The 13,108-nt window shown below is 43.0% G+C and overlaps 1 protein-coding gene across 4 annotated transcripts in view; it reads left to right on the top strand.

The window, feature by feature from the left end:
• Positions 1 to 367: 367 nt before the first annotated feature.
• The window catches only part of GRIA2 (glutamate ionotropic receptor AMPA type subunit 2), an 89,049-nt gene continuing 76,308 nt past the window's right edge, over positions 368 to 13,108 (top strand). For all 4 annotated transcript variants that reach the window (XR_005256701.1, XM_038134719.1, XM_038134720.1 and 1 more), the window contains exons 1-2: positions 368 to 866; positions 1,205 to 1,345. Coding sequence is in view for 3 of the 4 variants with exons in the window: in XM_038134719.1 (XP_037990647.1) it covers positions 779 to 866; positions 1,205 to 1,345 (229 nt within the window). In the remaining variant the exon portion in view is untranslated. The remainder of the gene's footprint in view (positions 867 to 1,204; positions 1,346 to 13,108) is intronic.

The raw sequence follows: 13,108 nt of genomic DNA, 5'->3' as shown, positions 1-13,108 counted from the left end.
ACCAACCAAAAAAAAAAACCCCATTATGCATGAGACTGAAATATCAGAATAGCTTTAACTCTTCCTGCGTATTAACTTCTATGGTTTGGGTATAGCAGCTGAAACACACCAAAAATTAAAAAAAAAAATAAAAATTGCTTTTCAGGTGTGTTTGTGAGGTGGCTGCATCCTGGGGAAGGCAGGTGAAATAAATAAATAAATAACTAAATGAATAAATAAATAAATAAACGGAGCAGCAGACGATCTCCCCGAAGCGAGGCCGCTGTCCGCGGTGCTGGAGGCCGGCGGGGCGGGCGCGCGGAGGGGCGGGGCGCGGCGCGCGGGGGGCGCGCTCCCGCCGGGGCCGGTTCCGCGCAGGCGCCGCCGCCGCCGCCGCCTCGCCGGGAGCGCCGCCCGCCCGTGGAGTGCGAGGAGCGCGGGCGAGCGCGTGCGAGGGCAGGGCAGGGCCGGGCCGGGCCGGGCGGCGGGAGCGCAGCGGGCACCGCCGGCACCCCCATCCCGCTCAGCGCCGGAGCCGCGAGCAGCGCCGGAGCCGCGGCGGCAGCAGCAGCAGCAGCTCCAGCTCCTCCTCGGACAGCGGCTTCTCCCGCGCCCGCCGCGGGGCTCTTCTCGTTCCTTCCCTCCCGTGGCTCGCTTGCTCCCGCCGGCCGCTCGCCCGGAGCGCACGGGATCTAATTTGCTGACGAGCGCGCTCCGCAGAGGAGGAGGAAGAGGAGGAAGAAGAAGAAGAAGAAAGGGCTGTTTCCGTGGCTTTGTGGATGCTCTACTTTTCCTGGAAATGCAAAAGATTATGCATATTTCTGTCTTCCTGGCTCCTGTGTTGTGGGGACTGATCTGGGGGGTCAATTCTAACAGCATACAGATCGGTAGGTGCCCGCATTTGGGGAGACCCCGCTCTCCTCCCGGCGGATCTTCCGATCCCTCATCCCCACCGCTGTCACTCGGGCATTCCTGTCATGTCGCCGCGCTCCCAGTCCCATCGCGGTGCCCGCCAGGCGCCGGCGAGGTCCCTGTGCCTTTTCCCCGGCCACAGCGCCCGGGCCCCGCGCCCCCCGACACGGGACGGAGCCGCGGCCGGGAGCGCTCCGGCAGCGGCGCCCTCCGGCACCCGCGCCCAGCCCAGCCCCGCGGCGGGCAGAGACCTGGCCCCGGCGCGGCTCCGCCGGTGCCCCCGCCCGCCTGACGCGTGTGTGTTTCCCTGCAGGGGGGCTGTTCCCGAGGGGCGCCGATCAGGAGTACAGCGCGTTTCGGGTAGGGATGGTTCAGTATTCCACCTCGGAGTTCAGGCTGACTCCCCACATCGACAACCTGGAGGTGGCCAACAGCTTCGCCGTCACCAACGCCTGTGAGTAGCGGGCGCTGCCAGCCTGCCGTGGCGGCGGGGGCGGGGCGGCTGCGACGGGGGTGTGTGTGTGTGCGGGGCTGTGCGGGGTACGTGTGTGTGTGTCTGTGTGTCTGTGTGTGCGCGGGGTTCGGCTGTGTGCGGGGGTGTGTGCGGGGCGCGGTACCGGAGGGAGCCGCCCCGCTGCCGAGCAGGTGCGGGAGCGCCCGGCCCCGTGCGGTCGGGGCGCAGGGTCTCTGTGCGCCCCCGCAGCCCTCCTCGGGGAGGTGTAAAATGGTTCCCGGCGGCTCCCCCCGTGCGTTATGTAATGCTGCGCGCCCCGGGGCTGCCCGCAGCGCTCCCCCGCCGCCCCAGGGCTGCCCGCGGGCTGCGGAGCACCTCGCTAGTGGAGCGAGCAGAGCCGGGGCCCCCTCAGGCGAGCAGCCGAGGGGTGCGGAGCGGGCGCCGGGGGGCGATCAGCCATTTTACGCCGCGCGGTGCTGCGGGCTCCATCTCTCCATCTCGCCGCCCGCTCGCCCCCAGCACGCAGCACTTGTGGGCGGCCGCGCTCGCCGCCCGCTCTGCCTCGCCGAGAGCCCGCCGCCCCCGCGGTTCTCCTGGCGGGGCCATGCCCGGCTCCGCCCTCGGCTCGGCAGCGCCCGGCCGCACGCGTGCCGCGGGGCGCGGAGCACATGCGTTGCGCGGCAGGCGACGGGGAAGGCGGGGCGGAGCAGCGCGGTCGCGGTAGCGCGAAGAGAGGAGCCCGGGGCGGGCGGAGAGTCCCGCGGCGCTGGGCGCTTCTGCCTCCCGTCGCTCGGGCCGGCGGTGCCGTGTGACCGGGGCCGCCGGGCGGAGCGCGACCCGGCGGGCGCCAGGTGCGGCTGGCACTGCCCGTGCCAGGGTTGAGAGCGGGGAGCCGCGGCCGGAGTTCCCAGGGCCGTGAGGCGTGCCCGCCTTTGCCCCGCTGCCCTCCCTGCCGCCCGTGCCCGGTCCAGGCGAACGGGGGGTCCCCGCAGCGGCTCGAGCTGCAGCGAGTGGGGAGCGCGGTCGGTGCCGTGCCGGCCGCTCCCGCCCAGCGCCGCGCTCCCTCCGAGCGTTCTCCCGTCCCTCCTGGAAAAAAGACGTAAGGGACACTGAATCTGGATGTTAGCTGTCAGCGGGAGATGTTTCCCTCCATTGGCGACCTTGTTTTATTCCCCCGATTCAGCTACCCCGTGCGGTGGTGCTGAAGAGGGGCGGCTTGGCACAGACGCTGGGATAGGTGGTGCAAGAGCTCAACGCACGGAGCTTTCAGTGGCTTGCGGGAGGGTAGCAGGATATAGCATCCGTAGCTGAAGGCAAAAAAGGTCAGAGCAATGCTCGGCCACAGTAATGCTAAATTGTTAATCTTTGCAAACTGCTTGGATAGTTCTTCCTTAGATAACGGGGCTTTGTATCAACCAGAACCACACGTGGTCAGTATTTGCAGATGATGTTACTTGGACTGTTGATGAAGTAAGTGTAGCAGTTACATGGCATTCTGCAAAAATGTGACAATGTGTTTCTCAAATATGTGAAGTTAACAAAACCCTGAAAACATGTTTTGCAAAACACCAGATTTTTCCTACTAGCAGTTGAGAAGAACAAAGTCACCTTGTCTTTGAGAAACTAAGGTTACATATTTTTCTCCAAGACCATCAAATGCTTTTGACCAGCATTTGTGTGTATATATTAGCCTCGTTCTTGTCTCTCGTGCAGAACTTTTAAAATACTCCGATGCTATGTGTAGGCTGTAGACTGCAGTGGTGGTCTTTGAGGCTTCCAGCAGAAGGGAGATGGATGCCATCCATGAGTTGGATTTCCCTTTGTCTGAACATTGTCCCATGCTTCAATTTTCAACCAGTTTGAAGAGCTCCAAATTAAGACATGAAAATGTACCTGTTTTTTCATCACCTTAGTTACCACTGATGTTGTAGTCAAGTTATCTTGTGCATTAGATTTAATTGACTAGTGAAGCATGTACTAAAAATATGTACAGTATCCCCTAAATTACCTTCCCTGAAGGGTTTGATTGGAGAACAAGGAGTTCCGAAGGCAGGTACAAGAAGTAGAATTTGGGAGCTGATTGCAGAGCACTGCATGCAAATTGGTTGAGAAGAATCCATCTCTTTTTGTCCCCTCTATGCTTGTTCTCATTTGAAATAGTGAACATTCTGCAGGTTGGTTTTTTTACGGTTTTTTTTGGGTGGGGGCGGTGTTGGTTTGTTTGTTGTTTTTTTTTTTTATTTCTGGAATTGTGTTCAAAGAACTTCTGCCCAAAACCAGCCCTGTGAAACAATGCAGGTGTAAAAGAAGGTCACAGAAATGTAGGATAATATGAATCTGAAAATGCTTCACTGTTTACCCGGATGTTTCACTCCACCAAGGCAATTGCCCTGCACAGAAATGTAGTGTCAGGCTTACACCATAATAGAAATTATGACCCTTTTCTGCCCCAAACTGGCCACTGAAGTATTTTGGCTCTTGATTTAAACCCCTGAGCCAGCTGTGTTTCAGGCTGCAGAAGCTCTGGCTGGTGTGGCAGAGGTGGGGTGCAGCCCTGCCTGCTGGTCCCGACCTGGCACCTGCAGGTGGCAGCTGGCAGCACCAGTGGTTCCCTGTGCCACCCCACCAGGGCTCAGCCTGCTTCCTTCCTACCCTTGGTAGCCTCAGGGCAACAGCACACTACTCCATCTACTTTAAAAACAAAAAAGCAAACAAAAATCCCACTGCAAAAATACATAAAAGTCTTCAAACTAATTTTCAGTGCTTGCTTGGAGTTTGTTGATGGAGCATATGGTTTTTAGATGAACCAGTGTTGCTGGTGCTATTTTGAAATTAGGTTCCTAAACTTCAGAGAGGAGGAGGTGGTCACATACCCCTGAGTAATGTTCCAAGCAGTGATACTACTCAGTCATTTAAAGGTGGCCAAAAAAATGGGTGTAGAAGTAGAGTGGACACTCTGTGAGTAGGTAGCCTTAACTGATGTAATGACTTGCACTTCAGTGGGAATTTTACCTCAACACCAGGAGATTGTGTCATGATGTGTTGCATGACAGCAAATTGGGTCCCAGTTCTACTGATTTTGACCAAGGTGGACAGGCGACTTTCATGTGACCTGGGAAAGAAACACAACTCAATTATGTTCAAAAAGCAGCCATAAAAATAGTCACTTCAGTTTGTTGGACTGTTGCATCTCTGCAAAGCTGTGTTGACAGGTCAGTGGGAGTAGCTGTTGGAATCTAATTGCAGTTTGACTTAGTAAGTCAGCTTCACTAGGAAACCTGGTGGTTTAGATTGAGAGGTGGTGCACGTTTTTGGTTTTTTCAGAGTAATAGCACAATTAAGAGCAGTGTTTACTGCTATGATTGCTGTTGTAGCTTTCAAGAGAAATGGGCTCGGTTTAGCACTGTGTGAGAATTCTTGGTTTGTTCTAACAGAACCTCCTTGGTTCTGTTTGTTTGGTTTAACAGCTGGAGCAAAGGTACAGCATTGGAGGTGATTCACAGGGCAGAATGGAACACATCCAAACCACTGGAACATATCCAGACCACTGGACTTCATTGTCCTTCAGCACAGTGTAATTGAGTCTAGTCTAATTGAAGGAGTGTTGACCATCTGTGATACCAGATCTTTTAAAAGTTTTTAATTCTGTCAAAACAAGAGAGAAGGAAAGTGATGACGATGGAATCTTTTCCTCCTAAATCTGTCTACCAAGTACTTCAGGGGTAGTTGTACTGTGTTCTCACATATTTTAGAATTGAGAGGATATTGGAGTCACTTAAAGAGAGGTTTCCTATGGAGTACTATAAAACTGCCATAACGATAACAAGTTTTTTTGTATGGTAGTTTGAGCACAGAGGTTATATATGTACAATATTGGATGTTTAATCCTGCTGGCTCAAGAGTCAGTGTTGAGCTTTGCTGTTTTAAATCAAGTCTTACAGCTCTGCAGGGATCACTGCACCATGACATTGTGACAAGGGGATGCTGATTCATGCATAAACCTCAGATCCTTTCATTATATCTTCAACCAGCAGCTTTGAAAACCTATGAATATCTGGCATGTTGCAACTTGAGAGTCATGGCAAAGGTTTCCTCAACCATTTTGGAATATAACGCTATAGCTTTCATTCCTAAAGAAATAGCATTGAGCATAATGCTGGCAAAATGCTTAAAGAATAAGCAAAAATTGTTATCCGTTAATGGGAAGGATGGAAAAAAATTTAGACGTGTTTATTCGAATTAAAATTACTGTAGACCAAGCCTAAATGTATTTCACAATAAATTATTAGAACTGATTTTAAGGAAAGGAGGAATTTATTAGCTGCTTGTGTTTCAGTTCATTTGTATTCTTGGTCCTTCTCATTTCCTTTTCACTATAAGACATTTCTCAGGCTCAGTGAGCAGATGTGAAATAGGTTTTGTGCCTCCTTGTAATTAAAATGGTGAGGATCAGATGAGTTTCTGCAGTAAAATGATACAATAAAACTAGGATGTAGCCTCCTGTAATTTTTCTTATCTCAAAACATTTCTCCTCTCAAAATTGATCTCTGTAGCAAACGTTAAACATTCTTCTACTCCCTAGACCTCTTCATAAAGAAACCTGGGGTATTTATTGTGTGACAGAACTGTCCCTGCTGTGCATCTTTGTGCCTTTCTGACAGACCATTTTCACACAGCCGTGACCCAGAGTGTGGGCAGGTCCAAACTCAACAGTTTTCTCTTGCCTGCTTGACTTTCCAAATTCTTAAGTGATTATGGAAATATTTTTGTCCATAATATCTGAAAAAAATTTACCATGCAGTTTTGAGTACAGTACAAATCTGAAAGTGAGTTATGTTTAATGGTAGTTTGTGAGTAGTTTGGCAATGAAGCCTTAAATATGCCAATCAAGCTGGCAAATAAACCAATATCATCAGTCAATCTCTTCAATACATGTGTTTATATGTAATTTTATTCATATATAATATATGAAAATGTATTAATTTTTTTCCGTTTATGCTAATGAAAGTTTTAATTTACACTAACTTCAATAGGTGTGATTGACTGTGCAGTAGTAGCTGGGGATGTACTTAACTCCTTGTGTGCATAAGACTTCATTTACTATCCTGTATGTATTATGCACTCAAACCAAGCAGCACTGCACTGAGTGATGCTGTTACAGCTGGTTTCATTAGTTCTTTTCTTCAAACTTCTCATGATTAAAATACTTTTGAGAATTAAGGCATATTTAACAGATAAATAATTCCTTTTGAACACTCGATAATTACTAGGAAGGTATATAATACCTGGGAATGTATTAGTTTGAAAATGAATTAAATAGGTAAAGATTATTCTATTATCATTATTTTGAAAATTCATATGGCATAATTTATCAGGCATCTTCTGTGAAAGCATGATTAAATTATTAAAAACTATTTTCTCAAGAAAAATATTATTTAAAATTGATTAATTGAAATCAAAGTCCTAAATGCTGATAGGACTAATTTTCAGGGAACTAAAACGAGGACATAACCCACAATAAACATAAATGTGTATATGTACATATATTGATAGACATGCATGTGTGTATACACACGTGTATATGTAAGGCTACACAAACATATATTTGAAAGAGTGAACAGCAGTTTGTTTTGGATGTCAGATAAATCAAAAGCAGGACATTAGGTAAACTGTACAATCCATTTTCTGAAGAGGGTTACCTGAGAGCACTTACTAGGAAGCTAATTTATCTCTTTAAGTCATGTTCTTGTGCCTCCGAGTCAGGTGTGTGAATTAAAAATTTTGTATATTGAAGGTTCATGCCCATATTCTGTAAGCAATGTTACAACAGCTCAAGCCAAGGGATGTCATCTCAGACTGAAAATAACACTGAAAACATACCCAAATAGGTGAAAAATGCAGTTGCGTACATCAAACTCTCTCTCTATGTATATGTGAATGGGCTTTTTATCTGACAGTTAACTGAAATTTCTATTTCTGAAATAAACAAGAGATTTGTCCTATTCTTTTTAACTGATCATTACGTTTATCAGAACATTAATACAGTGACATCTGCTTTTAGAAGACTGTGGACAAGGGATTAATTGCTTTTGCCAAGTAGGTTTCTGAAATGTATAGGGCAGAGATCTGTATGTTTTTATACCAAATATATAGGTTTGTGGAGCATCATTGTTATTTGGTCTTGAAACCTTGATGTTTTCCTTTGTTAAGTTCATAAACAGAGTTTGCATTGATTACAAAGGCATATAAAGTGTAACCTTGTTAAAACTGAAAAAAGAGCTTTTATTTAAATTAGTAAATAATTTCAGTAATGAATTTTATATGGATAAGCAATAAAGAGTGAATAAATTAGTCAGATAAATATATTGAAGGCATACTGTGAACCAGCTCAACAGTAAGGAGTGCAAGCAGGTTTTAAATAACCACATGTTGAACAAATTTGTACTGAACCTTCTAAAATCAATAACTGTGCTTAGAATACATCTGTTTTCTTTAATTTGGGTACACTTAGAGAGTGGTATAGATGTCTTTTGAAATACTGGGGTTTTTTTCTTTATCTATCTGTATATAGGACCACCACAGAACAATTTTTACTTTCTAATGCAGCACTGCTGTGCCTCCTTGCTTAACAATTATTCCACCACAGATCTTCAATTTTTTTTCTTTTAAAAATTGTTTTAAGAAAGGTTCTCAAGTCAGTCAGTTTATGGGGAGTTTACCTTTTCCCTTCACCAAAGTCCCCATTTGGGCAATGAATATACAGAGTTAACATTTCTGTCCTGAACCTGGTTTAATGTACAGATATCTAATGCATTTTCCAATGGCTAGTCACATTATGAAAGTGTGAAAAAAAATTAAAAGACAGATATATTCACAGTGGTTCTACAGCAAGGTGTGGTTCAGCTCCAGCTATTACTATCTCCCACCACCTGCTCCCAAACCTGAGAAATTAATGGGATTTTTTTGAGAGTTGAAATGTTATGTACAGTTCAACTAAAGGCGACAGACTCAAGCTAAAGATATGTCTTATTTCAACTCCAATCTACTGTTTTATTTGATATCAGAGGAAAAATATTCAGATGTGTATTAATTCTTGAATCAATGTGGTTTATTTGTGTGTTTGGGATGCTGGCTCTGTAATTGAATTGCCAGTCACTTCAGTTAGTCCATGAACAACTAACTTGGCTTTATTGCACATGGAAATAGCATCTTCATTACTTAACTACAGAAGATAAGTGTGTTTGCATTTCACTGTTAACAAAAAAAAAAAAAAGAAAGGATATTTTGCTATTTATGTTTTAAAATGGGCATATTTTTCCCCAAGGATTCTTCCAGTGAACAAGAGTAGGATAAAATTCTGGAAAATGTTCAAATGCCCTGACTCATAAATGCGTAGTCATACAACTGTTAGAAGAGTTTCAAAGCTCAATAAGGAGCAGAGGCTGATTTTATAAAATGTTCAAAATATGAACATGAGTTTACTCTGCTATATTACCTATTCAGTGTAATCTCAAGTTCAGGTAATATTGGAGAAATATTGGAAAAAACCCATAATTAATTTCAGTCTGCATTTTTTCAGGCTGCTGTGGTTAAGGCTGTCATGCCACTGTAATTTCTTCTCAGTATAAGAGTTTAGAAGTTTGCAAACATGGCTTGGGCTGGAAAAAACGCCTGTTTATTACTAATGTGTTTCTTTCACACACTTTGAAGATGACGAAACAACAGATTGTTTCTAAGCACATGGCATGATAGAAAATTTGACTAGCAATCTGATAAGTAATGCAGAGATTTTTCTCATTATCTGTATGGGGAAGACCGTTTTTGGGGCTCATGTCAGCAACAGGGTGAGAGAGCTCAGCAGAGCTGCTTTGCAGCATGGAGAAGCAATTTGTTTTCTTTGGTTTTCTGCCTTCTATGAATGTATTTGGAAGTTATAGGACTCTGGTTTAGATCCATAAAATTAAAATGCTAATATGCTTTATCATTCCATGTAATGCGGATCTAAATTATTTGAATGTGTTGTATTTTCTTGTGTATGTGTAAACTATCTCAGAATGTCTGCAGATGTATGCTGATGAAATAGACTGTACAGCTCTGAACAAGTCAGATTAATTTGTTCAATAATCTCATAAATCTTTGAAATTGAGGTTGTTGAGGGATAGTTTGCTCAAAATGTTTCTTCCTGATACTAGTTATAAGGGTTTTTTTTTTTGACAAAATGTCTTCCAAGACAGAATGCTGATTTATATTTTTTTTTCATTTTCCCATCTATGAAAGTTGGCAATTCCATTACACTGTGCTATTACAGTCTCAGAGGGGGTTCTTTATACAAATGTGAGTTCTGGCAAGCAGCAAAATGTTCCTGTGTGATTGTACCTTGGGCAGAGACCTACTGATATTTGAGAGTTTATTCCAGGTGTCATATTTGTAAAGCAGGGTGAATAATTTGCCTGGTTAGTGCATACCAGGCACAGGCTTGAATAGGCTACACCAATGCTACTTATAGCAAGAGCAGAATTGATGCACAGTGGAATTACAGGGAGTGGTTAGCAGAATCATACAGGATCTAATTTACTTATTTTTTTTTCTCTTGTCCATGTCAGGCAGAAGACCTGAATTTTAGACCTTTGTCTTTAATTTTCAAGTTTAATGTCCTTTGCACTTGTTTTGATGTCAGAATCCCTCATTGTCTCTTACTCTTCTTAATTTTTCCTGCCTCAATTAATTTTTGTTAAAAAAATCTTATTAATCCTAAATTCTTCCTGATGCAGGAAAGAAAAAGTAACTTTGAGCTTTTGGAAGCAGGAAGACAATTTCTTGCCCTTTGTTGTCATGATAAAGCATAGGAGAAAAAGCCCTGCTAGGAAAATACAGTTATAATAATTTAAACAATTGCTCAACCAACAAATATTAATGGGCTGGACTTACACACAGCTTTAAACTTTAGAAGCCATTTTAACTAAATAGTTGGAAATTTAATCATATAATTTTATTATAGTGAAGGACTAGATGGATTTGAGGGATCAAGAAGATGAGAATATGAGTCACTATATATTATATATTGCAGTAAAAGTGGGGTTTTAATTTCACTCACAGCTTTACATCTGCTCCATCTGAAGGTGCTTTCATTTGGTGAGAGTGGAACATGCTGAAATTCTGCAGAGTCGTGACTGAAAAGTTATTCAGTGCTTTTACCCACTAATCGGATTTGTTGATGTATTCGGCAACCTGATCCAGCGATCTGGAGTCCAGACCAATATGGCCAGGCTATTTTCACCCAATCAAACAAATGCTCAAGCTTCTGCTAATGGTAGTAGAAATACAACCAAATAATAAAAATTAAATTACTTACTTTTTCTGTATAAATGTGGAAAATGGATTTGGTTGTTTTGTATAGGGAAAGAGACAGGGATTAAACAATTTCTCAAAAGGGCAATAATGTTTGAGCACCTATCTGACCTACACAATATTTTTTGCAAACTTTCTGGCCTGTGTTCATGTAAGACCCCTTGTTTGTTTGGTTGTTTGATTGAGGTTACTTACTTATTTTACACTTTCCTTAAGTTCTTTGTCAGGTTCCAGTATGGAAATCTAATTTAGAAAAATTTTTAGACCATGTCCACTCAATTTACATACTTAAACTCAGTTTAAGTATGTAAATAGGACTGCTAGCTAAAAATGAAAGTTTGGCCTATGCTTCTGTAGGTGATGGGAAAAAACGTAATGCTTACTCCTCTCCTTTTTTTTTTTTTTTATTTGATCTTGGATGTTATTATTTAATGACTTCTGTGCATAAACTTGAAATTTTTATTTTCTCTTAACTCCTTTTTTTACTTGTAGTGAAATGTGTTTTACCTTGACTGTGTAAAACCGAGTAGCATACTTCTGCTGTAGAAATAAGCAAGCATCTGTGGGCTGCAAATACTGATTTTGTTAGCAAGTTATGCACTTAATGTTTCTTTGAGCTTATGTCCTTACTTCTATTTCAATATGATAAAACCAGAATATATTCTTCAAGGTCTCCATTTGTGAAGGCACTTCTAATTCACCTGCAGTTAAAATTCCTGAAGACCCTGTTTGTGATATTCATTCTGTCTTGTGTGACCTCAAGGGGCAGCTCCAGAAAATGGAAGTGTCAAATGTTCTGTGGCACATCTGGCAGCCTATGAAGGCACTTCAGGTACTCCAGTGTTTGAAATGGTGCTTGGAACATGTGCTTTGTAACATCAGTAATTTCCTCAGTTTCGTAAGAAAAGAGCAAATCTGTAAACACCCGAATAGCTTTTAGGAACTCTGACATTTTTGTAAGTACTGTTGCAATTAGTTGTTTTTTGTAGAGGAAAGCGCAGATCATATTAAGTCATGGCTTTGGCATTCCAAATAAATACAGGTTCAAGGATGGTGTGTGCCTGTTCCAACACACTGAAGGACCTCCAGCATTATTACCTCTAGTTTTGTTCTTCTGGGGATGCAAAAAAGCTTACTTCAAGATTTTTGTTTGCCTTTCTGTATGGAAGTGTTTCCGGTTTCCTGCTGAACCCATGAATACAGTGATTCTGTCACTGTTGTGACTTCTAGCATTACTTTTTATTTTCTAGTACACAGAATCCTGATTTCATGTGCCAGTGTTTCTGGCTTTATCTTGTATTCCAGAAACTTGCAGTGTTCAATTTTTGCTGTAACTTATTGTTACATGACATCTTGAGATATGTATGTTGCAATACATAGGAGCCATTTAAAAAACTAAGTATCAACTGCCTGAAAAAAACGTTAGGAAAGGAAAAATGTTCACTTGGCCTGTTCCTCTCCTCATATTGGTGATAAATTCAACAATGTAGATTTATTTCATTCTGAAGATTTTTTGTTTCTTGTTTTGTTTGTTTGGTGGGTTTTTTTCCTTCCTCTGCCCTCATAGTGCTTTAAACAATGTCCAAAACTGTTGTTGCTACTACTGGATTATTAAAAAGACTATGAAAATAATTGTGCTAATTATTTAACTGTGAAACATTGGTGGTTTCATAGCAAGATATTTGTGCTTTTAAATTTGCCTTATTTAGTAAATGTCCTTTGAAACTTCCTGAGGAAGCTAGCAATGTTCTCATGGTTAACTTAGTCATATCATTACAGATTGCTTAGCAACTTCTGTTTTGTATGCTGCAATTGAGCTGTATTTGCTTTTGATCTAATTTTTTTCCCTTCAAGAAAAAATTCTGCCTTATTATTCTATAGAGTTCTTTTTTCCTTCTTTCATTTTTTCCAGCTAGATAAATGTACCACAAGTAGCTTTTTCAGGAACCCTAGTTCATCTCATTAGGATTGTGTTCTGATTTCAAGGTTTGATTTTAAGAGCTCCTTACTCAGTGACTGATTCTACTTAGGATACAGATCCATTGGGTGAGAGATGTAAAGTGGGTTTTTTATTTGTTTTTCTGAAAGCTTAAAGTCATAGAACTCAAGACATCTCATCTTGTTACAAAGCAGTTTTTTAGCTGTGTATGACAGACCAAAGGAGAGACTGTAATTTGACAGGCCGGGAAGAAATGTGCCTCACTAGTTGATATGCTGGAGGAGAGTTTTGACCAAAAATAATCTCATACTGTTCAGATTTGTCCTCTACATCCTTCCAGACTTTTAAGACGGGACAGATGTGCGCATTTCAATTTATGTTGCTCCTGGGGTTTCTGTTAATGTCTTGTTCTGTAATTCTTGGAGGTTTTATATCATTTTGATGAGTCCTTACTAGCTGTGGTGAATCTCTATTTC

The sequence above is a fragment of the Motacilla alba genome, chromosome 4 (genome assembly GCF_015832195.1).
Source record: "Motacilla alba alba isolate MOTALB_02 chromosome 4, Motacilla_alba_V1.0_pri, whole genome shotgun sequence".
Taxonomy (NCBI): Eukaryota; Metazoa; Chordata; class Aves; order Passeriformes; family Motacillidae; genus Motacilla; species Motacilla alba.
The sequence above is the reverse complement of the archived record's forward strand: the minus strand, read 5'-3'. Positions and strand labels throughout refer to the sequence as shown.